We start from the raw sequence: 24,891 nt of genomic DNA on the forward strand, positions 1-24,891 counted from the left end.
CCAGGCAAGTTCATATTTTGTTTTTCTAAACGTGGTTAAGTAACCAAGGGTTTACCATATTATATATTCAACGAAATGGTACCCATAATTTAAAAGACTCTTCTTTTAATTTTTTTAAGGACAGGACGAAAATAGTTTCTGATTGACATATTGAACCTTAGGTCCAATTTAACATGTTTAAGTAAAGGTTGGGATGAATGTGTTAATAGGCTGTAATATAAAATGAATTTGTTGGTTAAAAGAGGTCAAGTATATATTCAAGCTTTAGGTATATATGCCCCATTTTCCATGTAAATGAAATTGCTGAGTGTAACTTTTGCAGCTCTTCCTTTTTAAGTCTGGGTATGCCTGACTTGTTCAATGCACCGTGTGATCATTCTAGGGAAGGGGAAGTTGGTGACGCATACAACAAAGCACCAACAAGCTAAAACAGGGAGGAAGAGAACATAGAATCTGGCCATGCCGGCAGAGGCAAGAGCAGAGTGTCAAACAAGAGAATAGGCACAGTCATGTCATAAACATACTCCTCACTCATTATTCTGTTGTATGGAGTACACAGGATTCGTCTGTCGGGCCTTTGACATGCCTTTAGGCCACACTGCTGAGGAGCCAGATGAGTCTGTCCCGCTAGTGTGACTTTATTCTTGGGAGAAAATGAGTGCCTTAGTTTCTATATAATGATCTCACTTTGTTCTGTTGGAAGCCCTTAAATCCATTTTGTCTTTTCTGAATTTCTGAATTTTCTTGTGATGTTTGTACGTAAAGCTAGAAAGAAACAAGGTTTGCCCATTGGCAGCATAAAACTCCTCTTGCCAGATGGTGCACTAGCCTGAGAATGTTCCTTCCTTTCCAACTTGTGCTGTCCTCGAGGAGCTCAGATGGATGCTTCATTATAGCTACCAGTTGCATCCTATTTCCTACCAATAATCCTTGCATGAGCAAAATCCATGCCTGAAAATATGAAATCTTCGATTGTCACGTACGACAATTTCCCGATCATAAAGTTCTGATACAAATTTAGCAAATGTATGGCAGTCCCCACACATTCTAAGATTCTTCACAATCCGTATGGCTGCACCATGCCTTGTGCTGATTAGCCCAAAAGCCATGGCCAATTTCTCACTATGGTGTCCAAGGATTTGCTCTTTGTCCTCCCCATCTAGATCAAGCAACACATTGGACAAATCGGGGGTGTAACCAGCATGCCTTAGGTTGCGCCCCATCTCACCAAGCATTGCCTCTATCTCACCTGCTTGCAGGTGAGTCATATCGCCGGCCGTGAACTCATGAATCCTACCATTCATCTGAATCACGCTTGATCCAGGCATCTTCTTTACCCCTTTCTCTTTCAGTTGCAGCCTCACCTCCGCAACCTTAGCCCACATGCCTGCTGAAGCATATACGTTTGACAGAAGTATATAGATTCCTACTCTTTCTGGGGCAGAATTTAGGATTCGTCGGGCTGCATGCTCAGCCAATTCAACATTGTTGTGAACCCGGCAAGCAGCTAGCAGAGCACCCCAAATCACATCATTTGGTTCCATAGGCATGCCTCTAATTAGTTCCAATGCTTCTTCAAGTAAACCAGCCCGACCGAGCAAATCTACCATGCATCCGTAATGGACTAACTGCGGGGAGATCCCATAATCATGTACCATGGAGTGAAAGTATTGGAGCCCTTCCTGGACCAATCCACCATGGCTACAAGCAGTGAGCACTTCAACAAAGGTCACACTATCAGGCTGTACGCCTTGTTTCTTCATCTCTGAGAAGAGATCCAAGGCCTCCTCGCTGAGGCCCTGCATGGCCAATGCTCCTATTGCTGCCGTCCAAGATAAAACATCTATCCGTGTCATTCTATTGAAGACATCAATTGCATTTTTAGCATTCCCACACCTAGCATACATGTCTATCAATGCAGTGCCCAGACAAACATCCAAGTCTATATTGTTCTTGTCAATGAAGGCGTGCACCCACATTGCCAGATCAAGTGCACCCAGATAACCACATGCGGATGCAACACTGACCATTGTGATCCGATCAGCCATAGTTCCGGCCAGCTGCATCTCTCGAAACAACATCAATGCTTCCTTGAAGAAACTAGCTTGAGTAAAGGCAGCAATCATGGTGTTCCATGACACGAGGTCTCTTTGAGGCATCTGATCGAACAATTTCCAGCCAGAATCAAGATTGCCATTTCGGACACAGCCAGCTATTATCGTGTTCCATGAAGCAACACTTCTTTCGTGCATCTTATTGAACATTCTTATCGCTTCCCTAACTGCACCACATTTCATGTACATATCAATGGCTGCATTACCCACGAAATCCCATCCATCCAGCCCATTTCTGAACACATAACCGTGAATCGTCTTCCCTAACTCCAAATTACCCATCTGTGCACAGACGGTGAACATGGCAACAACGGTAACTCGGTCCAGACGAGTGCCACTCTTCACCATCTTCTGGAACACGGCTATTGCCTCATAGGCCTCTCCACGTTGCGAGTAATTCGACAGCATTGTATTCCAGAGCACTATATTTTTCTCAGGCATTTCATTAAACATTGTTCTTGCCCCGACCATATCACCGCATTTCGCATACATATCAACGATCGCATTGCTCAAAACTACATTGATCTCGATTCCAGATTCCCTTATGTAATCATGGACCTTCATCCCCATTTCCAGATTCTTCATCTCAGCACATGCAGAAACAACATTAGCCATCGTCACCTCATTAGCTCTGACACCTGACTCTCTCATTTCTTCAAACACGGCTAAAGCCTGTTGCGGCGAGCCATTCCGGACAAACCCACAAACCAATACAGTCCACGAGACCACATTTCTCTCAGTTATTCCAACAAACACTTTTCTCGCAAGCTGCATGTCCCCACAGACTGCATAAAAATGCATCAACGAGTTCTGTATGAAGGCATCCGACTCCAATCCCAACTTGGTCAAAGAAGCTTGAACTTGCAGCCCTTCTTTCGCCGCCTGAACCTTCGCGCAAGCATTGAGCAAGAAGGGAAAAGTAAAATGATCCGGTGAGATCCCTTCAAGAAGCATTCGGCAGTATAGCAAGAGTGCTTCTCCGTTGCCCACATGAGAGTACCCTCTGATAATTGAATTATACATGAAAAGGTTGACTTCTTCCGATTCTTCGAACACTTTCCTCGCATAATCGACGCTCTCCGGCGTCGCAGCCTGCGCGCAGGCAGCAATGAGTTTGCCGACACTATGAAGGTCTCGGCAGAGGCCAGCTTTCACCATGAATCCATGAACCTGCACGCATTCTTGGAAGTTGCGGCAGTTTTTCAAGTGTAGAATTGCTGAATTTTGATATTTTTCCAAATGGGCTTCATGATTGTCCGGTCTCCAGTGTGGAAGGGCTGTCGGGAAGGTGATAGCCACAGCCATTTGCACCAGAACGTTTAGCTCCTCCAGATTCTGTAAATGATCTGAGGACTACATCAAAAAACAGGCTTCGACTTTTCTGAAAATTTTAATACAGCCAAATTCTTCTGGAAACACCAAACTATATTAGTTTGGTGTTTCGATCGTCCTGAAAACTGCCAAGGGTCAAGATAGTTGAAGAATACTTGTCTGTCCTCAACAAGAAATTTGATCCAAATTATCTCCATAGAAACCGGAGAAATGCTGCAAATGCATCTGATATTTAATTTACGGAAACTAAAGCTGTTATATTAAGGATAACCTGAGTTAAACGAATGACAGTAACTTATAAGTAAACATGAGAATTTTCTTAACAGGTGTACACAATATTTAAAAATGGGGGATTGGATATAATTCGACGTACATTAGATATTTACATGAGAATTTTATTTTTCATTACTCTGCTTTAAATGTACAACCAACGAGAATAAGATCTGAGTTTTTTATGCACTTGGGCCATATCTTTGTAAGATCTCAATCAGATATCAGATCCGGATTGGGTTATGAAGCTGGATATTGAATTTGAATTTGTTTAGTAATTAGATCTGCATTTATTTACTCGATCTAACTGAATGAAGTAGAAATCAGATTGACTCCTAGTCGTACATGGCCGACTCTAGTTGATTTCATCCTAAATTGAAAACCCATGTTCATTTTTCCAAATCCAAAACCAAACCAAATAGAACAGAACCGAAATACAAATTAATAGGAATTGCCGGAGGACCCGAAGATGGATCTGCCGATAATGATAACATGAAAGAAGATTAGAGTGCGGAAGACATAATTTAAAGAAACAGAGAAAAAGAAGCGTGTGCAGAAAGTTGATCTTCGGAGGAAAAATCTCAACGGCTGTTGATCGAGATGTACAGACACGAAGATTGGTCAAATTTCACTCATACGACACCCTGGCATATTTTTCAGGCTAATCAAACGCCTCATTGAAGGACAGAGATCGCCTAAACCACAAAGTTGGAGATAAGGTCCGCGGTTTACGCCAGGAGACCTTCATTGCTTACAAAAGCGTAGAAACCCATTTCACAATAAGGAATTTGGAGAAGCAGAAGCTTCTTTTGGGCCAATCACACACCTCCCTATGATATTCTTGAATCCAATCCTTGGAGAAACAGTTGCCAGCCGAAACGCTATCAGAACCTAGCAAGAAATACCATAATCATCGGATCGATCATTGGCGTTGGCCTAAGCTGAAAGAAGGACGGGTCAAGTTTGCAGTGGTACTAGACCACTTGTTGAGGTGCTAAGAGGCTTTCTGTTTTCCTATTCTCGGAGAAGTTCCGTTCATCACCATCCCCTGTTCACATGCAAAACAAAAAAGAAGCAAAATTCTGAACCAGCAAAGATATGTGTTCTAGGTAGAGCCTTTTGTCAAAGGTGCGCATACTGCTGATATTTAAAGATCCTTCCCCATGTCTTCTGGTCGGAAAATGATTTGAAGGAGCAGCTGACTTGAATAGACGTGAACATTGTACGCCCCTAAGGAATGGCATTCTTCAACAAATTTCAACAGAAGCACCATTTCAATATCACGGAAGCCTCATGAATCTAGTCTGTCAAAAAAGGCAAAAGAATAGACCTGATAAAACTAAAAAAGCCAAATCTTGCCAATCTTAGCCTGCCAAAACAATCTCTCCACTACTTTCCTCTTTTTTCCTTTATTAGAGTACACAAGCAGGGGGAAAGAAAAACAAAAATCTCCTAGTTTAAGCTTTTAAATATCAAGTGTCAGCCGACAACCTATTGAGTCGTGGAAATCATATCCATCCTACAACTATGCAGGTAAACACAGCAAAATCACTTGTTCAGAGCTCTACAGATGGCTCTAATTGTATTAGGAGTCGTCCTACAGCAACCACCGATAAGGGAAGCTCCTGCTTCACGCCAATTACACACATACGGTACAAAATCATCATCTGATACCCCAGTCGATTCCTGAGAAAAGGAAAAAGGATAAATTTATTAGTAATTCAAATATAGTAAAATCAAGTGGCCTAGTTATTTTGCTACCCAAAGCAGCCTCTGCCATTGGGAAGGAAACACAAGCAAATCCTACTGAGCAAAACCTTGTAATTACCCTGATCTGGCATGGAACTCAGGATCCAAATAAACAATAAGTGTGCAACAAAGCTTGAGTCATGAAAACAAAGATCCAAGAACATGCAAGCCATATAGATGTGTCATGTGCAAGATGTATTTTATATCTCTTGAGCCTCCATTATTTACAAAATTCCAAACGTTTGGACATGTTAAAGCACAGAAAGAAAATTCAACTAGAGCATCAACTGTCAAAAAACGAGATTAAGCAATATCCAGCCTTTGGCGCTGATAGTGAAGCAGGAAATAGGCAACAGTTAATTGAACACTGGGAAGAAGGGAAGTCATCTAATGAATTTTCCTCGTCAATAGAACTGTAAAAAGGTGGCCCATATCATGAATACAACAACAAAGACCATATCTCAGGCAAGAGATCAAATGCCAAATGTCTTTACTCGAAAAAAAACATGGTGTAGATTTTTGCCCATCAACAAACAACGAAAGATGCCAGACAAGAAGTGATATGAAGCAGTGAAAACATGCAGCATCACTGCAATACAATTGGGTATTAGGAGCTTCTGATTCTGCAGATGGAGAGAGAACATTGAGGTATGGGTTAAAAGTGTCAACAGTTGAACATATATATGGCACTGTTGCTACAAGAGGCAGCTAGATGTACAACATCCTTCACGTCAGTTTCACTTACAGAATTTACAAAATTATCAGATTTGCTTCAACGTTGTCAAGAACACCAAGTACATAATAAAAAAAGCATGATAAGGCTACAAAAGGATTAATTAGTTATATAATCAAAGAAACATGATCTTAAATTTGACTCTTTAGATACTACAAGAGTGGCACTTCAAAATAGCCAGCACTATTAATTTCCTTCAACTGATATTGAGGGCACACTTAACAAGACCTATATAACTTATTTGAAAAGTAAACGGGAAGTTCCGCCATTTTTTATTCAAAAGAACCTTCACCTAAAACGTCACTAATTTTGAGGTGGACATTACAGTAAACCAAATAAATATCTACCCTACCCTAATTAACACTGAACACCTCTCTCTCTCTCTCTCTCTCGCTTAAAAAGATTGTACTTTTCCTTTTTCCTGGATGCTTCAGGAAGGCACAGTCAGAGCAACCAGCAACAAAGTTTGACATGGCCAAGGAAATAAAGGGAGCTTATCCAACAGCTTCTGCACAAGCAAATCTCACTAGAATGTAAAAGCAGCTTCCTGGAACTAGGACAGGACAGGAATAAATGATGCATGAACAGTTCTATATAGTGACCTAAAATGCTTCATTTACCAACAAAACCAGTGTGTTTCTTTAACATCAATCCACCTTTAAAATGTAATATTTAGTTAAATAAAATAGAACCAGAAAAATATAATTGTGATGACTAGCCAAATCAAATATTAGATGAACTATGATGGTCGACTAGTCGAGCATCATTTACATAAACATTAAATAGCTAAGCTCCGCTCTGCTGTATGCATAAAAAATACTTCAGTGCCAGTGAATCAACTTCACGTTGCATAATCACATATTAACTGTGGGTTTGAGATCCCTATTATCAAATCCATGAATCTGTATTCAGAGAGGACAGAGGGGACGATGCGGGAGTCTGGTCATATCCATGGAGATGGATCAGATTCCTGTTGCAATCAACGAATTTGTGCACCCTTTCAAACTGGAGATTTAAGTTCCCCATTGAGAGCAAAGAACATAGTTTTGACATATGATACCCTCCTCTTAGAAAGGTATATGCTTGAACCAGTTGTTGACTCCATAATACGATGTTCTTGTCCTAAGATGTATAGGAAACATTGAAATTGTCATAATCATGATACTAGGATAAAATAGCATGCAAAAAACTACACGATTGTTATATTTACAAGTGTAACGATAACATGCTTATAGAAACGTAATAGCTGGACACCGACACCAAAAAGCAACACAGCAAGCAAAGAAAGAAACAGGTTTCCAGATAACCCACCACCCATTGCTTTTTCTCTGGATCATACATCTCCCCACTGTTTGGGTAGATAAGAACAGGTTTCTTGGTAACCTGCAAAATTATGAAATGACAAACGTCACATAAGAAAGTTCAATTCCCTCTGATAACATGTTCCACGTTTGAACAGCTATAAGATGCCCTAGCAATGCAAACATATTTCAACTCTACCAGTTGGAAGATGAAAGGGAAAAAGATATAACCTCTTAATGAAAGAATGCTCTGACAGTACCTTCAGATTGCTGTTGAATATCATGAACTTCAAGAAGTATTTTATTGTCATGCAGAATGTTTTAACACAAATGCATTTCTTATCCTACTAGTAGACTATTATTCTTAGAATGATGCTTATGTATATAGCAGCTTATGAGCAAAATTCCAAAGTAATGAAAATGAAGATTTTTACATACTTCTCACGTCAATAAGCAATTATGTTCTTTACACATTGGTACTTTGCAAGAAACAAAATTTGCTCTTAGTTTGGTGAACACAAGAAATTCACCATCTAGCTCACATGATGGAAGAAAATTCTTTTTTCTTCGGGACCATTATGAAATGTTTCAACCGTTTGAAACATTTCGTGCAGTATGGCATGTAAATTTTTTCATGAAAAGAAGTCAGAGCACACATGTTTGACCGAAAGTTTAGAAAAGCCTAAGGGGTTCCCCTATAATAAAAGAAAAACTCACCCAAGATTTTCCCAGTGTTTAATGGCAACTTATATGGGTTCGAAAGCTTTAACCAGAAAAAGTACACATGGAATATTTCAGCCGGCCATCAAACACCACTCTAGTTACAAGAGCATCTAACTTTATACCTTCTCGACAGAGATAATCAAATCATGAATGAATCTAGGAGGCGTACAATTGATGCCAACAGCAACCACTTTCTGGCATGAATCACCAATAGAGATACATTCAGCCAAAGAGTCTCCACTCACTACATTTACACCATCCTTCGAGTTGAAGGACAACCAAGCTGGAATTTTTACATCACCTTCTTCAAGCAGTTCAACATAAGCCTGCATGTCATGTTCCATAATTGAATCAGTTAGAGTTAAAGAGGAGCCAATTCTAAATTCACTAAAATGGTCATATGCCAAGCAAATTGAAACATGCTACTCTTATATATCTAAACATGTGTGAGTGTGCACCCGTATTTCTACAATTTTTACAGATGAACTTGCAAATATCCAGTCCTACAGTTTGTTTGTCAGAATGTTAGTATGTGTGAAGGGCAAGAAAGTAAGTGCAGAGAAAATGTATAAATCATCAAAACTCCGTACAGTTCCCGAAATTTTGTTCTGAAAAGTTCAACATGAGATGAATGGTGCTCACCTATTCACTCTTATCTGGTTTTTTTCTATTTGAGTACTTCAGTATATACTAGGAACATTGTTATATTCAAATTACCAAATAGCATTCATATTCCCTATACAGCTAGACTACAGAGGTGGAATCATTTCTTATGCAGCCATTAGTACGCCCCCAAAAAACCTCAGGTAGAATGAGGATAAAAGCAAAAGCAGCATTAAGCATCAGAATCCTCCGATTGTTCACAAAAATATTATGACAAAAATCTTATTGTTGAAACAAAACGATAGTTTCAAGCAATAGGCCATTTTCTTCAGCACAATCACAAAAATATCATGACAAAAATCTTGTGGCTGAAACAAAACGATATTTTCAAGCAATAGGTCATTTTCTTCAGCACAATCAACACCCTTGCTTGTTTACGATTTACATATTCCACATCAAAAGATGCATGAGAAAGAAGACTCAGCAAGTCAACGTAAACTATAATGTACAGAAACAGAAAGCAACACCTGAGCTTCAATCTTGTTTGGGATAGTTTCAAATGCAATTAGATCAGCACCAGAATTTGCAAGAACTTGAACCCTTCTCCTATGAAAATCCTTCAGGACTTCTAATGTAATACTGTCCCCATATTGGCCACTACAAAATGAGAGAAGCATTCAGAGCTGAATCTAAAGAAGACCTAAGTAACGGAGCAACCAAAAGCAGCTTGACCACCTATATTCAGAACCATCAGCTAAATAAGCTCCATAGCTTCCTACAGAGGCTGCAACTAAGATATGGTGCGGTTTTGGTGTATGCTGATTCCCATTTGCTTCATATACTCCTGAGATACATCTCCGCATAAATTCATCACGTGCTTCGCATGCTATTTGGACGCTCTTCTCAAGTAATGCTTCAGCTTCCACCTTCGATAAGCCTTTGGACTCGAAGCCTTGAATCGTAGCCTGTACTATCCAAAACAAGTAAGCACAGATCATGTAAGATAAATTAGCTGAAGGCTCGCAAGCTTGATAATATACGAACTGTACTAGTAGTAACCTGATAAGATGCTGTGATTAACACGTCTGCTCCAGCTTCAAGATAGTCTAGATGAACCTGCTCAAGTAAGAATTCAGAATGGTGAAAATAATTTTTTTTCATTTTTAAAGGGACATGTAGCCATTCTTCTCGTCCAGGGAAGATCTGATGTCTAGCAATCGACAACTAAAATGGAATTTATGCTTCAAAAATAAGCTCTTGAAAACTTCAAATGAAAAAACTGACATAACGAATTGCAGCCAGCAAGTGTACCCACTGATAACCTACACAACGGCGGGACCAAGATACAGAAACTTGGAAAAGTGATGAGAGATCCTACAAAGGAAAAAAGTTTGAAACTTGAAGTAGTTTCAAGTTTCAACTAAAAGCTTCGTAAGACCAAGAGAAAGAACAAAGCCTTGGCACAAAAATCATAAGAACAATAGGGTTCAATGCTCACAGGAACTCCCATCTTTTTGCTTGGTTTGCCGCGACACAGAGTTGCTTGCTTATAGATTTCTATGCAAGCCAACCTTTCATAATCATGAGTGCGAAACCAAACAATGACCAACTCAGATCTCAAGGCACAATTTTCACAGTTTGTGACTAAAGCGTCCCATGTATTCCCAAATCCCATCACTCGAACACCTTCCAATTGTGAAAACAACGAACGACTAGCACAGTCAAAACAACCGTAAACAAGGAAATGTTTTAAGAGCATCAAAAAAGTACCTCATCGACTTAACCGAAAAGAAAACCACTAACGGAAATATTAGATTGGCAACAGGCAGCGCTTTCCAGATAGAAGAAAGTGCTTCAACCTCATCCCACCAAGATCATCACAAGCACCAAAACACTCAAAATTATAGAGGAACCAAAAAATGGAAGAAAACGAATCAAGTGGATATCCAAAGACTGACCTGACGAATGAGATGGGGAGAGCTAATCAGACACTTCGCACTCCAGAGAGGGTCATTAAGATCTGCTCCATGGCGTTCTAGCTCTGTCGCGAGGCCCCCATCAATAACGGCACATCCACCCGCCTGTTGAAGAAAATCCTCTATCCTCAAAGAAAATTCACCGCCACTGAGAGCCATTTGAGATTAGATATTGCTCAGCACCCAAATGCCGTCTTTTCTCTGCGGAGGTCGGAGACACCGCGGTTGCCGCGGAAAGGAAGACAAATAGTTCGAATTAGGCAGGCGGCTTCATGCAACTGACGCATGGACCAAACATATCCCTCTATTGTTGGTGGTCCTTTGGAAAGTTACCGGAGACTGTCCTTGTTCTTGAGAAGATTGTAGTGAGATAATTATCCTTTGCAAAAGTTCTTATGGTAATGAACAATTCTTGCAACGAAAAACCGGGCCGAATGGATCTGGCAAGTTGTCTCACGATTAAGAATGTAAATCTCTTGATAAACTGATAGCTTTAACGTTGTAAAAATCTATTTGTAGAGTTTTAATTAAATGGTTTCTTTTGTTATTTGTCAAATGTTTCATAAATTAATAAATTTTCATTTTTCAGAATATACAGGATGCAGATGTTTCAAAAACTTGCATCTTTGTTTTGATAGTTTATTAATTTGGAAATATCTTCTTAAAAATGGAGATGTGAATGGATTGGATGCAGATCAGGTATCTATCTGAATTACTTTATACAACTTGAATATGGAATACAATTTAGTATCTAATTAGGAAACGGAAGCAGATTCTGTTTAAGAAATGATATTCTGATCGATTTGCATTCGGCTTTAAACTAATATCTGAATGAACATTAAGCATCAATATGTCCAGTTAAAATTTTCTATTCTAATACTCACACATTTTGAAAGTGGTCTTAGCATATCATAATTTTGGATTGGATTAGATTGTAAGCTTAAAAAGTTTTATTTCAAATCAAATTTGGTTGTGAATTTAAAAGTCAGATCGAATAGACTCTACCCTTCTTCGTTTGCGTAGAAGGTGCTTCTAAAACCTCCGTAATGTTGTTAACCATATATCAGTAAGTCCTTGTTTTTATCATGCAGCAAAGTTGCTGCCTGCTGCTGAAATTTCGTCGACCGCTGATTTGTGATCTTCTATGGAAGCAAAACATGCCCTGCGTTGGTACAGGGGACGTTCGATCTATTGATTCTCATTCTCACCAAGATGCCAAAGTGGTGAGACCTAATTCAAGAGAATATGTCCTTTAAATGCATTCTCGATGTTTAGCATATGCTCGCAACGCTCAGTTATCCTATTCCATAAAATACGGTTCCCTAGATGTTCACTTGTACAAAAAATTATTATGATTATTATTATCTTTTCATGTTTCATACTTGTACTATGATTTAACATATTTCTTGTATGGCATGTCCTGCCCATAGTATGAAACAGCATTGCAAGTTCTTTTCAACAAGACAATGTGCTGTCATCCAATAAATTTAATTTAGAAAGTAGTTTCTAATTGAATTGACAAATTTAAAAAAATTTGAACAAAAAAAGCTAAAGTTTGCTTTAGCCTCTTCAATCAGACCCAAACAATATTATTACACGATTGACTATATACTGATTAATGATTTACTATACAATGCTTGATTGATTATCTTATCAACTTCTAAAATAGATAGGTGAATGACATGTTCATGTATTAATATGGCAACATAACATTTATACATGATTAACTATAGACTGTTTCTCTCTTTCTGGTTTTTTTCATGGGTTGTTTATACTTCAAATTATTTAAATTATTTTAATTTGTTTTTGGACTAGATATCAAAGATACCAGTTCATCATCTAATTCAATAGGTCGACAAGTGCAGATTCTTTGCATTTTTTTTAGGGAATCAGGTTAAATTCTAAAGTTATCCACGACACACACACACTCTCTCTCTCTCTCTCTCTCTCTCTCTCTCTCTCTCTAGTGTCCTTCACAAACAATAGGAATTGGAAGGACAATGTCAGGCAAGTACATAATGCAGGGAATAAGGATAGCTTTTTCCTTTATGACCAGAGTTCTCAATTAAGATTCAATGAAGAAACAAAACCGGCAAAGCTTTGTCATATGTAGATGGTGACCCACTTGCCTTCATAATTTGTGGGAACAAGTTCCAAAGTGCTTAGCTAAAAGATGAGTTTGGTTTACCATGAAAAGTAAGAAATTCTTGAAGCTAAAATCTACGTTTTCCTTTTTTTTTTTGCCCTTTTTCCAAGTATAACAGCCTTTGAAACTGGATATTTAGAAACTTGTCAAGAAGGCCAACTTGAAAGTTGTGTCATATTCTTTCTCCAAAAGTTATTGGCAGAAGGTCCACTCAATAAGTTTGGTGGAAGGCACGAGGGTCCGAAGTAGTGGCCCAAGCGTCGCCATTTTAGTGGGTGAAGTTTCTTTTGCCACCTTGCTGTTTCTCTTTGCGATTTAATGTTGATTTGAAGTTCTTCCTCTTTGCGATTTAATGTTGATTTGAAGTTCTTGAACCAAACAAGTGGTGGAACCCATGTGGGCTTGTCTGCGCAGTTGTCCGGTGGGCTTCCGGATTTTTTTATTAATAATGATGTTGGACTTGCTTCCAAACATACAACTTGATGCCCTCACTAGACTCTCATTAACAGTCTTTCTGTACATATTATTCTCACTAGACCCAAGTCGGTGTTCTGTTCTTTCTCACTAACATTCTTTCTGTACATATTATTCTCACTAGACCCAAGTCGGTGTTCTGTTCTTTCTCACTAACATTCTTTCTGTACATATTATTCTCACTTGACCCAAGTCGGTGTTCTGTTCTTTCTCACTGACATTCTTTCTGTACATATTATTCTCGCTAGACCCAAATCGGTGTTCTGTTCATTCTCATTAACATTCTTTCTGTACAACATACTATTCTCACTAGGCCCAAGTCGGTGTGTCTTTGGAGTTTTAGATCTGATCTTCATTCGGTTACGAACTTGATTGCGCCTTTGGCTACGGATGGAAGAATCACTTTTGCTTCCTCAACTTAGGTGTTCCTGGAACGCATGCTCTCGATGGAGACAAATTTCCAGTTTGTCAGCTTGGGCTAACCTCCTACACTATTTCTAAAAAATAAAAAACTGCAAGACCAATTACATCAAGGTTAGTTTTGTGTTGATATGTAAAATAATTATGCGAGTATTTTTTTTTTCTTTATTAATGCTAGAAAGTTGTTAAAAGGCAAGCCTACCCACTAACAAGTTAATTATATGTAAAATAATTGTTTCAGTACTTTTTTTTCTTGATTAGTGCTAGAAAGTAATTAAACGGCACGGACATAGTTAACAAGTATATTGTCATCTCATGTTTTAGAGCGTAAAATGGCAAAAGTCTACAGGTTTGATAATTATGATTGCCAAAAATCTTATTACAGATTTTTTTAGTAACCATGAAATAAAGGCAAGTATGACTTTAACAATATCAAAATGTAACTTTGAGTATTAGTTAGGGCAGCGGAACCCTGCCGTAAGAGGTCGAGGAAGAATAGTTACGAAAGTTATAAGAGTTGTGAAAGGAAAAACATGAGAAACCTCTCTTTGTAGCATTCGAGTACACTTTTCATGAAATGGGATAAAATGGTCATTTTACTCGGGTCAGTGGTTATCCATGTTTTTTTTCTCAATGCCATTAGAATCAGTCTTCAAATTGAGTTTTGTTTCTCAGAAAAAATCTGCCAAATAAACCAAACTAAATACGAATAACTTTTCCGATTTGATATTTTCTGAAAGAAATTGAAACAATACCAGAAACCCAGAACTGATTTTAATAATACTGCTTCCGAAGCCTAAAAGAAAAAAAAATATTATTCCACAAGATACGAACAAGAAAGGCATATGATATAGCACCCATTGCAATTTCACGTCCATCACAGTAAGCACACTCCACCAAACAAACTTCAAGATGCAACTCAACAGATGATTATTGCATTGATTACTGAATCATTAGAACTAGACACATGGCCTCCGCCTGAAAGAAACATTCCCCAAACAAATTCTTTACAAGGATTATAGATGCATTGCTGAAACCAGCATTTCAGCTTCCTTAAGTAACTAAAGGAGAAAAGCAAAGCTTCAACCACTGCATAAAACGAAGGTTGATCCCTGCGAAACTCATCCACACAAAATATTCCAATTTGAAGCAATACAAAATTGCAGAACAAGTATCAGTCATTTGATTATGAATCTTCATGGACCACGTCGTGGCCCGAAACAGAGGCAACCACGTGCCTCACCTTCGGGTATCATGCCCCCACCTTTGCTTGTGTCAATCGCTTCGAGCATCCTCACAACCTCATCCATATCAGGCCGTTTGTCAGGGTTTGCATCCCAGCATTTTTTCATTATAGTGGCCAACGAGCTTGGGCAGCACCGTGGGACCTCTGGTCTCAAATTCTGTCAAAATTTGTACAGACTATATGAATTTGCACCATCCTTCCCATATGCACGTGAAAATGAAACTGCTAACTAAACAATCAAGTTCCACACGGAACAGTGAACAAAGCACCATTTAACAACCCAAAATACTACCCGCAATCTCTCTCGCTCGCAAATCCATGCATGCATATAGAGAAAACATACTTTTGGAACTAGTCTCAGACACAGATCTACAACAGAGCAAGCAGACAAACCTGACACACTATGGCAGAAGAGACTTTGGCAAAACTAGGATCAGAGTAAGACAGTAAATCTCCCACAAGCAGAATAAGGTGCATAAATTCTTGTAGAGAAAAACATAGTTTCCAAACTAGTCTTGGACATTTGTAGCAGAGCAAGTAGACAAACCTGGCGCACAACAGCAGAAGAAACTTCTGCGAAGCTTAGATCAGGGTAAGGCATTTCACAACAGTAAATCTCCCATAAGCAGATACCAAAGCTGTACACGTCACATTTTCTGTTGTAGGGTTGGCCATTTAGGACCTGTGCAATGATAAATATAATATTTAAAAATTTAAATGCATTGAATCGTTAGCACACGTCAATTTGCAAAAAAGAATTCCATGAATCAGCTTATGACTAAAGCAAATATTACATGGATGGAATCACCTTTCAAACTGTCTTATCCTCTAAAAAAACGTTTTTTGTCCAAACAAATTCCACAAATGATTTGTGGACTGTTCTAAATGTTGGCTGCTGGTGATGAAGAAATGTGCCAGGACTTTGAGCATTTCTTCCCACTACAAGCTACTGATTATATTTTCATGGTCCCTTTTTAGACAGAGTACCAGTTGAACAGAACATCAATGCAAAAGGATGGAACAACATGATAACAAAATGACATCACATTGTAGTCGTTCTGTGTATCCTGATAATCATTCTCCTATTAAAATCAATCATCCCATTGTCGTTTGCCCTGAATGCTCTGTGATCCCCAACCAGTCACAGCTCAGTTCAACAACATGGACTGCGTTGTTCAGTTCTGGTATCTTGGTCATATAGGCCCTTACCTGCATGAGGTTCACCCAGTTTCATCCTTCTCTAACGTCAGACACTTCTACATCCTCTCTAGCATCACAAACAGATACAGCCTTCCAGTCGTATATCACTTTTATGTCTTTTGGTTTCTAATGTCTATCTTAAATCTATTCCCAGCCAGATTGAGTGTGCCAATGCCCTTTTTAAGTTGTGCGTGTTACAGACAGTAAATGTTCAACTTCAACCATGCATATATTTTTGTATATGCGAAAGGTGCCATGTTCGATATTTAAAATTTAATTATTGCCTTAAAGAATGAGCCTGAATATAAGATATTTTGAGATTACTTGGTATAGATTAGATACAACAAAAAACATTTTCATGATGCGGCTGAGAATACAGAGGCTCGATAAAATTTATGGAACATATAATGTGGATTTTAGATACTAGGAACAGTGTATGACACACAAACTAAAGAATCCACGTTCCTTCTAGTTTAAGAAACTTGCTTCTGGATGTCTGGAACATAAAAGTTACATGCTATCTAAGAAAAACACGTGCTATAAATGCAGTCACAGATATCCTTCGTGCAAATTAATACTTAATGGGGATCTCTAGCTTGCTGTCACTTGCTACTGAATATCCCTCCAGATATTCAGAATCATTAAGCAAACATTTTTTGGATTCAAGCTCCACAGACAACCACTATCTCAGAACACCGTCCAAGAGATTTAGATGACTACTTAAAGCAACCAAATGAGAGCTTCAAAAGAGTTTTAAAAAACTACTTAATGGAAATAAAAATATTACTATCTTAATTAAAACCCAAGTGAATGAGAGGGATGCAAATCATCAAAGAAAATAGTTGCATACCTCAGGAGCCATGTAACCAAGAGTACCAGTTTCACCGGTCATATCTTTGGGGTTTTGTGCTTCAACACGAGCAACACCAAAGTCAGCGATTTTAAGAGTTCTTGATGAATCAAGCAACATATTTTCAGTCTTAACATCACGGTGTACAATCTTCCTAGAATGGAGATAACTAAGCCTGAAATACAAGGTAAATAAAACACCTATTTTTACAACAATAAATGAGGAAATTCATAAAACTTTTAAGATGCATGGGATGACGGGATAGCAACCAACCCTCTTGAAAGATCCAACGCAATCTGGATTACGACCTTAAATGCAAGTTTTCTGCGTCTATTTTTTATAAGATACTGTTTCAAAGTTCCAGCAGGCAGATATTCCACAACCACACAGCATGCTCTTGCTGGAATTGTTTCATGAAAATTATTTGAACAGCTTCTTGCAGGAATCTTCAGTTCCGAAGTGCCCATTGATGCCCCAACAAACTACATAATGCAAATGAAGGCTACACAGTCAATAATTAAAAAAAGATCATCTAAATGCACTTACCATTCTCTAGAGAAGAACTTGTTCGATAAGTTCAGAACATGCTAATGGCACATAATAACAATAAAAAAGAAGATTGAGCAGATTCATTATATGGGAAATTGCAACCTTCGTTACATTTGGGTGGTCAAGCTTATGCCAGACAGCAACTTCCTGCTTAAATGATGCTCGAAGAGCAGCAGTTTCAGCCTCATTGGAAAGACCATCTTCTCCCCAGTCCAACAGCTTCACTGTAGCACAAAGTCAGATTGGATGTGAGGCACTCTCCGATGCACATTCATGTAGTTAGGTGCACAAGACAAGTTGTGTTCGACTAGGATGAGTTTAACCCAGCTGCAGCCAGCTACCACATGAGTTGACATGTCATGTAAAATTATTATTTTCATTTAGAGTTCGTTTAATTTTCATGGCTATCCTAATTAGTCATAGTCTCATAGATAAATAGGCCCCTGATTTATTAGTATTATTAAAAATACCTGTTACATAGTTAAGACATTAGGTTACTTCGTCCAAAGTTAGGCTCTCTTGTTTAAAAGTTAAAGCATAAGTATGCTTATGAATTAGAAGGCAGGGGTGTATATGTCAATGGCCAACAATACAGGGGTTTATTAGAAAAAAGGTCCTTATTTATCGAAAAAAAAATGGTAAAAAAGCTCCTTTACTTACCAGAAAAAAAAGCATGGTTGTTGAGATTTTGAACTCACCAACACACACATGAAAAAAGATGTAGTGTTTGCAATATAAAGCAATATGATTTTCAAACAGTTACTACGCAGCACAAATGACTCACCTCCCATTAAGCCTTGCAAGAGTTCTATCACAGAATAAGTGTCAATCTGCAGGTCCTATGACTTGAATGCCAGTTTTATGCTTTATGAAGGAAATGGAGTGTTCATGAACATATTAGTCTTGTCTAACACACAGGCTAGCAATCCTTTTTAACGAAATATTGTTTCAGACAGTTTCAATTTTCAAATTAAAAAAAAAAAATCTCTCTTCAATGTTCCAACAAGATTATCATATCACGTATCTGTCTCTGAAAATAGAAACAAGAAAAATGGCACAAAGGGAATCAGGGGTAAATTGTTTTGGGGACATGTTCCTAAAATCCTTGACTCCAGGAGCCTATGTTGTTGGAAAGTACTGCAAGGAAGAATATAGACCACAAGCTTGCTTCACCATGTGAACAACGACCCACAGGTAAGGAACAAAATCTCCATTAGCGACATGAAATCAGCAATCTAGCGGGACATTTGAATTATTTACTTATTCGTGTTAGAGAAGGTGACCTCCACCTGCTAAACCACATCAATTAACATGTATCAAATTGCCAAAGCTGCAATCTAAGTCATAAAGGCACTTCAGTAGTTCAATTGAACTCCTATCTCGACAAATTATTTGCAGTAATGCCTACAATTTGTCCAATTAAATAACACATAGATATCAGATAGTGCAAGATTGGCACCAATAATATGTAAACTGATCACTAACCACTTGCATGAAATCAAATAAAAATATGAGGCCTACATGGATACGAAATTCCACAGATACATAAATGAATTGACAAAAGAATCATGAAATTCCACCAATCCACCCATGATCATAAGATCAATAAATCTGATACAAGCTAACGAAAAAATGGTACGTAGACCAATTAGCACGGAAGAACAATTAGAAGAATTAATCAAACAAGTGACCAAATTACCTGCCACGTCTTGTCCATCATAAACACCCCGATAAACTGTTCCATAAGTGCCATGTGCAATAACACTTTTTACGTCCAATTTCGACAAATCAATCTCCCACTCCGCCCGGGGTCTCTGTGCTTCCTTATCCTTAGACCAAACCCTGCTCATATGCTTCTCCAATTGATAATCCAAACTCTTCAGATCAATCTGATCAGCCCTGAAGAACGTTTCCCTACTTCCTAAACTTCTCGAGCCCGCATCTTTGGACAAAAGACCCATCATTCCACCACCTTCGCCAAAACCTTTTCCATTCCTCTCACCATTCGTGACCTCAATCACTCTCCCAACCTTCGAGTCGGTATCCATATTGTCGAAAACAACCCAATTCAGAAAACTAATCAAAACCCAAAACCAAACCCCCGAAAGGATCGAACACTAGGGAGACCAAAAGCACAAAAAAAGGAAAGACCAACCAAAAGATGCTGAGGCAATTAATCAGAATCCCTGTACAAGATCACCACTAAAACTACAGACAACCAACCAAATAAACCCCACTCCCACAAGAACTAGCAACCTAAATCACCCCAATTCCCAAGAGAAATATTCAGCAAGGTAATCTTCCCACCCAACCTCAGACGACAAATAACGTCAGAACCTTCCCACTAAGAACCAAAAGAATCAAAGGAGAAGAAAATTAAACTACGGAGAAAAAATTAAACCCCAGCAGAAAAATTTCGAGCAACCAAAGGACCGTAGCAGATTGAACAACTCTCAAGAGAAAAGAAATAATCGAGAATCCCCCAAGATTCTCGTCGAAGACGAGTGAACTAGGACTCCCTTTTTGTCAATCCTGAGCCATCAAGCGTGCGCCATAAAGAGAGAGAGAGAAAGGACGTCACCGAGAAACCGATGACGATAGAAAAGAAGACGAAGAATATGAAATCTGTGGAGTGAAATCAAAAGGAGTCTCGGGGGGGAAAAAAGAACCGGTCTACCGTATCGATGGAATGGAATGATTCCACAGTGAGAGAGAAGGAATCATAAAGAGAGAAAAGGGGGAGAGAGTAAATTCCCATGGAAAGAAAGCCCGAGACGAGAGGTACAGGATCCTTCCTTTTCCGTCCAACCGTTGAGAAGCAAGCCCTAAGCGTCTAAATCATCAACGAACGCCGACATCCTGACCCCGTGGCTTTTGACCGTTCGCCTTCCCTCGCCGCGCCGGCGCCGTCCTCCGCTCAGGTTGTGGAGTCATTCTTTGGCTGCCAATCACGTGTTTGAAACTTTGAATACCGACTCATCCTTCGGCCTGAAATTAAATTAACTCGGATCTACATTTTCAATTCTCAAATGAGAAAACAAAATTTTCTATTAAGGAGTTAATTTATAAAAGCAAGTATTCAGATGAAGAGTGACAGTCGGTGTAGCGACTTGATACGTTGTCACAGTATTATTTTCGCGTATTAAATGCATTTATCAAAATCAGAAGCAACCTCGAACTTGCGTGAGAGAGTGTTCAACAGGTGAGAAAATTTCACCTGCCCTTAAAAGATGGTTAAATTTTCTGGATAATAAGATAGGATCAGTTCTAGTAAGCAGAGGAGACCAGTTCAAACATAAACCTTACGCTCCTAAAACTAACGCTCAGATTTTGAAGATAAATAGACTTTTTTTTAATCCCCCACTAAAATATACCCTAACAAGAGTTTTTGAAAAAAAAAAAAAGAGGGGAGCCTGTTATTTTCAAATCATTTTTTTAATGCTAAAAGAGCCTAAATATTTCCAATAAGATAAAGTTCCTAAACATTTGTACCGATCATAAACAAAATTTTAATAGCATGCATATTTTGACAATGTTTTTATAATTTTTCAATAATAAAATGTTGACATCTTATAGAACATGGGGCATCTATAGAGGCTTTTAAAGAACTAAAGTTCTCTCACCCTAAGCTTATTTTTGGTGCTTTGAGGTGACATCTTTATTGTTGCACTTTAACTTGTATATTTGCATTCCTCTTTTGCAGCACAAAAAGTTAGATTATAGAGGCCGATACTGACAGTCTATCAAGCCTCTAAAAAGAGAACGTTTGCATTCCTGATTGAACATGAGCACAAGCAGATATGGCAATTAACATTTGCAGCCAAAATGATGCATAGTTACCTTTTAGGAGCAAATGGGTCATTTTTGTACTTGCTTCAACTAAGTTTGGCACATATATTTAATTCATGCTAAAAGTTTGGTGGAACTTATTTATTTGTTGTTCGACCTGCTGAGTGGGTTAGGAGGATGGTAGGTCCCGGTCCAACCTTATGTACTTAAGAACTAGTCCAGCCCAATTAGTATGAGCTTATGTAAATGAGAAGAATATTTCATAGTGCACAATGTAAAAAAATGTAAAAAAGTACATGTAAAATGCAAAAGTTTAGTTTAAGCTATATATAAAAAAATTGAAAATTTATATTCCAGTTCATTTATTCTTCATTTCTTAATAAATAAAGAAATTCTCTTTTCCTAACATGACGACTATTTCTATTTGGTTCAAATAATAATACTATTCTGCTCAATTTCTTCATTTTTGCTAAATGAGTGTGGCATATGCAGTGACTATTAGAAATGTCAATAAAGGCTGTTGGCCCTAATTTGGTGCTTTCTGGAAATTTTTGTTATTTATTCTCCAAAAAGGTTTGGAAAAAAAAAAGTTGCCTAAATGGCAATTTGATGGTATTGGTCATGACAATATAACTTTCGAGTATGAAGGCAGGTGAATTTATACTCACATTAGAATCATGTCATTTTCTCGTCATCAAATTGAAGAAATTCCAACCGGTCTTTTGACACTCGGCATCAAATAAAATTGACCATGTTCCTGAACCGGTGAATCGGCTGATTCAGCGAATCGGTTGTGATTATTAAAAAATAATTTTTAAATTGTTAAAATATTTGAAAAACAATTATAATTTCTTAAATTGGTCATTGAAACAATCGAGATAAACTGATTCAGGCCAAACTATTAGAACGGCTAAGAATGAGAAGCGGGATATGTTTATAGAAATTATGCAAGCAGAAAGGGAATATATAAGTGACATAATAGCTAAAAAAAAGTGAAATAAACAAAAGGAGTGAAGAGTAAGATAAGCATGAATAATCACATCATAATGGCATGCAAAGCACCAAGAACCGTAAAAATATAGATATAAGACAACAGAAAAAACGAAAATAACTATTAGAAAATAGATGAGAAACGAGTTTTTTTAAAGGTTCATTTGGTAATTACAACAAGTTGTTATGTTCCATGAATCTAGTTCAACGATTATGATTAATGTTATTATGGTCCATGAATCCATCTCGGGATATAATTATGAGACAATAAAAGTATTATTATTACCAAACATGCTTTAAATTTCTCAGTTTTTCTTCTCCCATACTTTTGGTTTGGTCTCTCTCTTCCTACCAAAATAAATGGAGTACAACAATTGTGGTCTAACATTTTAAATTTTAAAGAGGGAGAGAGAAAAAAGGAGGAGAGATTTCAAAGGGAGAAGTTAGAATTTTCTTTCAAATTGAAGGGATTTAAAGAAAAATATTTCTTTTTTTTTTTTTAACAAAAGAAACCTTTGACCAGGCTAAATATTTAAAAAACTAATTGTCATTTACTAGACTAGAAAGCAGTTCGTTCACACTATCAAGTCTTTATTTAATTCGGACCTCCTTTCACGCGGAGCACATCATTGAGGAATAGGATTCCAATAATTTGAATAAATCGATCGCATTTGAATCAATTGACAACGCCGGTGGATCTACAGATAGTATCTGCAAGATAAGCTAGTAGATTTTCTGAAAGGTCAAACAACACGCACATATATAATTTTCAAACTTTAGAATTATAAGAGGCAGTTTGACATTAGGAACAGGGTGGGAGTGTTTTATGAATTTGCTTAGCATTTTTAAATGCTAATGCGGTCATATGTTCCTAATACCAAACGACCCCTAACATACAAGGAACCATAACCAAGAAAATAATAAGAGGAAGTAAGATCTAAGTGATTTTGTGCATTTGATTGGAACAGCGGCTGATAGGCAGCTAGTTGCTGATAGCATCTCGGAAACATGTCAAAAAACTATAGTAGTAGGAGAATGACCTTAGAAGTTGTATTTCTCATGGGAACAACAAAGTCCCTTAGCCTAGCATGGTCTCCTCCAAGTAAAATGGGGGAAAAAAAAAAGTAGGACAAAGCTTGTTTGTCTGCTTATAAGTGGACCAAGTTATTTTATACTTTAAGCCAACTTACAATCAAGTGAAATTTTGAAGGCAACTACATCTACAACCTGAAACTTAGTTGCATTCTAGATGGTATGAAACCCAGTGGCAACGATAGAGTCAGAAATTTTTTGTTAAGAGACATGAGTAATAAATTTTTTCTTTTTAAGAGACATCAATAAATGAAAAAAAAAATGTTTTAACGCGTCAATGTAAAAAAAAAGTACTTTTGTGGTTTCGTGTAGGCAATTGCCCACACCGTGTGGCCTCCGCCCCTGCGCAGTGACTTCAAGAATCTACAATTTATTCAAGCGAGGAAGAAATATAAAATTTTGGTGGTGCGAATGCCGGCAACTTGCGAGTGCACTCTTGCCTAACATTCTTTGCTTGCACTCAATCAAAAGTTGGCCGAGTTGCATTGCTTGAGGGCAACGGCTTTGTCTTCACATAATTTGTCAAGAATTTTGGAGCACACATGCACTCACTAAGTTGACATTGGCATCCCCAGTTGCAATCGACCATTTAATGGAAGCAATGGAGCCCGCCGGTCAATCCGATCCGCATTGCTGGTTTTTGAGACATGGCGTAGCTTGTGTCTCGGAAAGGCTGCGAAATGAGCCAACTTGGCTCATGAAATTGGTCGGTCGCAGCCACAAAAACAGGTCTAGAGAGCCAAGTTTGGCTCGGTTCACAGCTAGAATTCACAAGGAATGCTGGGGTTTTGGCTTCACATGCATCGATTTCATGTGCTATAGAAGCCCTTTGAAGCCATTTTTAAAGGGTCTAAGCTGCTTTGGGATTTGAGTGGACCCATACCGCACCCATCAACTAAAATGTTATACTATCATAGTTTTCGGTCCAACAAAGTAGCGGGCACAAGAATCAAACTAACAAACAGGCTCTCTTCGGTCCACTAGCTGGACCAGCTACGCGACACCTCACTGAATATTTGATAGCCTTAGTTGTCAGTGTCGTTAACATTGTTCCAATCAACCCTTAACAGATAATTAGGTTTTGTGCCCTCTTCCATTTCCAAAATCAATTTAAATTATTTTTAAATTTATAAAATAGAAAAGTAAGACGATGCCGAAGAATTGGGAAACTATGCGAATCAACCGATACGCCATACTGGTTATCAAACCGATACAGAAGTAATAAATACCGATATTTCTAATCACGCTGGTTACGAGGTGGACCCTGGATTTTTTGTCGGGTATGGACTAGGCTTGAAGAAAGAGGGTGATATCACAAACTCGATAGTCTACCT

General features: G+C 38.2%; 3 protein-coding genes across 3 annotated transcripts; all 3 read right to left on the reverse strand.

Annotated features, from left to right (window-relative positions):
• Positions 1 to 483: 483 nt before the first annotated feature.
• LOC116247049 (pentatricopeptide repeat-containing protein At3g22690) lies at positions 484 to 3,642 on the reverse strand. The gene has a single exon (XM_031618997.2). It carries the CDS (start codon positions 3,417 to 3,419, stop codon positions 918 to 920), a length of 2,502 nt encoding a protein of 833 aa, XP_031474857.1. The 5' UTR covers positions 3,420 to 3,642; the 3' UTR covers positions 484 to 917.
• Positions 3,643 to 5,050: 1,408 nt separating this feature from the next.
• LOC116248142 (homocysteine S-methyltransferase 2-like) lies at positions 5,051 to 11,135 on the reverse strand. The gene is made up of 7 exons (XM_031620756.2): positions 10,784 to 11,135; positions 9,885 to 9,941; positions 9,561 to 9,790; positions 9,353 to 9,482; positions 8,345 to 8,548; positions 7,510 to 7,581; positions 5,051 to 5,402 (listed from the first exon to the last, which is right to left on the reverse strand). Exons 1-7 carry the CDS (start codon positions 10,958 to 10,960, stop codon positions 5,265 to 5,267), a joined length of 1,008 nt encoding a protein of 335 aa, XP_031476616.1. The 5' UTR covers positions 10,961 to 11,135; the 3' UTR covers positions 5,051 to 5,264.
• A 3,633-nt stretch (positions 11,136 to 14,768) lies between these two features.
• Positions 14,769 to 20,627, reverse strand: LOC116247856 (serine/threonine-protein kinase STY13-like). The gene is made up of 6 exons (XM_031620227.2): positions 19,386 to 20,627; positions 17,789 to 17,910; positions 17,411 to 17,619; positions 17,138 to 17,312; positions 15,635 to 15,769; positions 14,769 to 15,244 (listed from the first exon to the last, which is right to left on the reverse strand). Exons 1-6 carry the CDS (start codon positions 19,732 to 19,734, stop codon positions 15,038 to 15,040), a joined length of 1,197 nt encoding a protein of 398 aa, XP_031476087.1. The 5' UTR covers positions 19,735 to 20,627; the 3' UTR covers positions 14,769 to 15,037.
• Between the last annotated feature and the right edge of the window lie 4,264 nt (positions 20,628 to 24,891).

The sequence above is a fragment of the Nymphaea colorata genome, chromosome 2, assembly GCF_008831285.2.
Source record: "Nymphaea colorata isolate Beijing-Zhang1983 chromosome 2, ASM883128v2, whole genome shotgun sequence".
NCBI lineage: Eukaryota > Viridiplantae > Streptophyta > Magnoliopsida > Nymphaeales > Nymphaeaceae > Nymphaea > Nymphaea colorata.

What these genes read in the sequence shown, in the direction of transcription:
- LOC116247856 (XM_031620227.2), bottom strand. Translation starts at nt 19,734, where the DNA reads ATGGATACCGACTCGAAGGTTGGGAGAGTGATTGAGGTCACGAATGGT. An exon ending in GCGTTGGATCTTTCAAGAGG is followed by an intron (nt 17,313 to 17,410) that starts GTTGGTTGCTAT and finishes CTTGTATTTCAG; the next exon opens with GCTTAGTTATCTCCATTCTA. An exon ending in TTGGTTACATGGCTCCTGAG is followed by an intron (nt 15,770 to 17,137) that starts GTATGCAACTAT and finishes ATCATTGCACAG; the next exon opens with GTCCTAAATGGCCAACCCTA.
- LOC116247049 (XM_031618997.2), bottom strand. Translation starts at nt 3,419, where the DNA reads ATGGCTGTGGCTATCACCTTCCCGACAGCCCTTCCACACTGGAGACCG.
- LOC116248142 (XM_031620756.2), bottom strand. Translation starts at nt 10,960, where the DNA reads ATGGCTCTCAGTGGCGGTGAATTTTCTTTGAGGATAGAGGATTTTCTT. An exon ending in CTCCCCATCTCATTCGTCAG is followed by an intron (nt 9,942 to 10,783) that starts GTCAGTCTTTGG and finishes TTACTTGAGCAG; the next exon opens with GTTCATCTAGACTATCTTGA. An exon ending in CAAACAAGATTGAAGCTCAG is followed by an intron (nt 8,549 to 9,352) that starts GTGTTGCTTTCT and finishes CATGACATGCAG; the next exon opens with GCTTATGTTGAACTGCTTGA.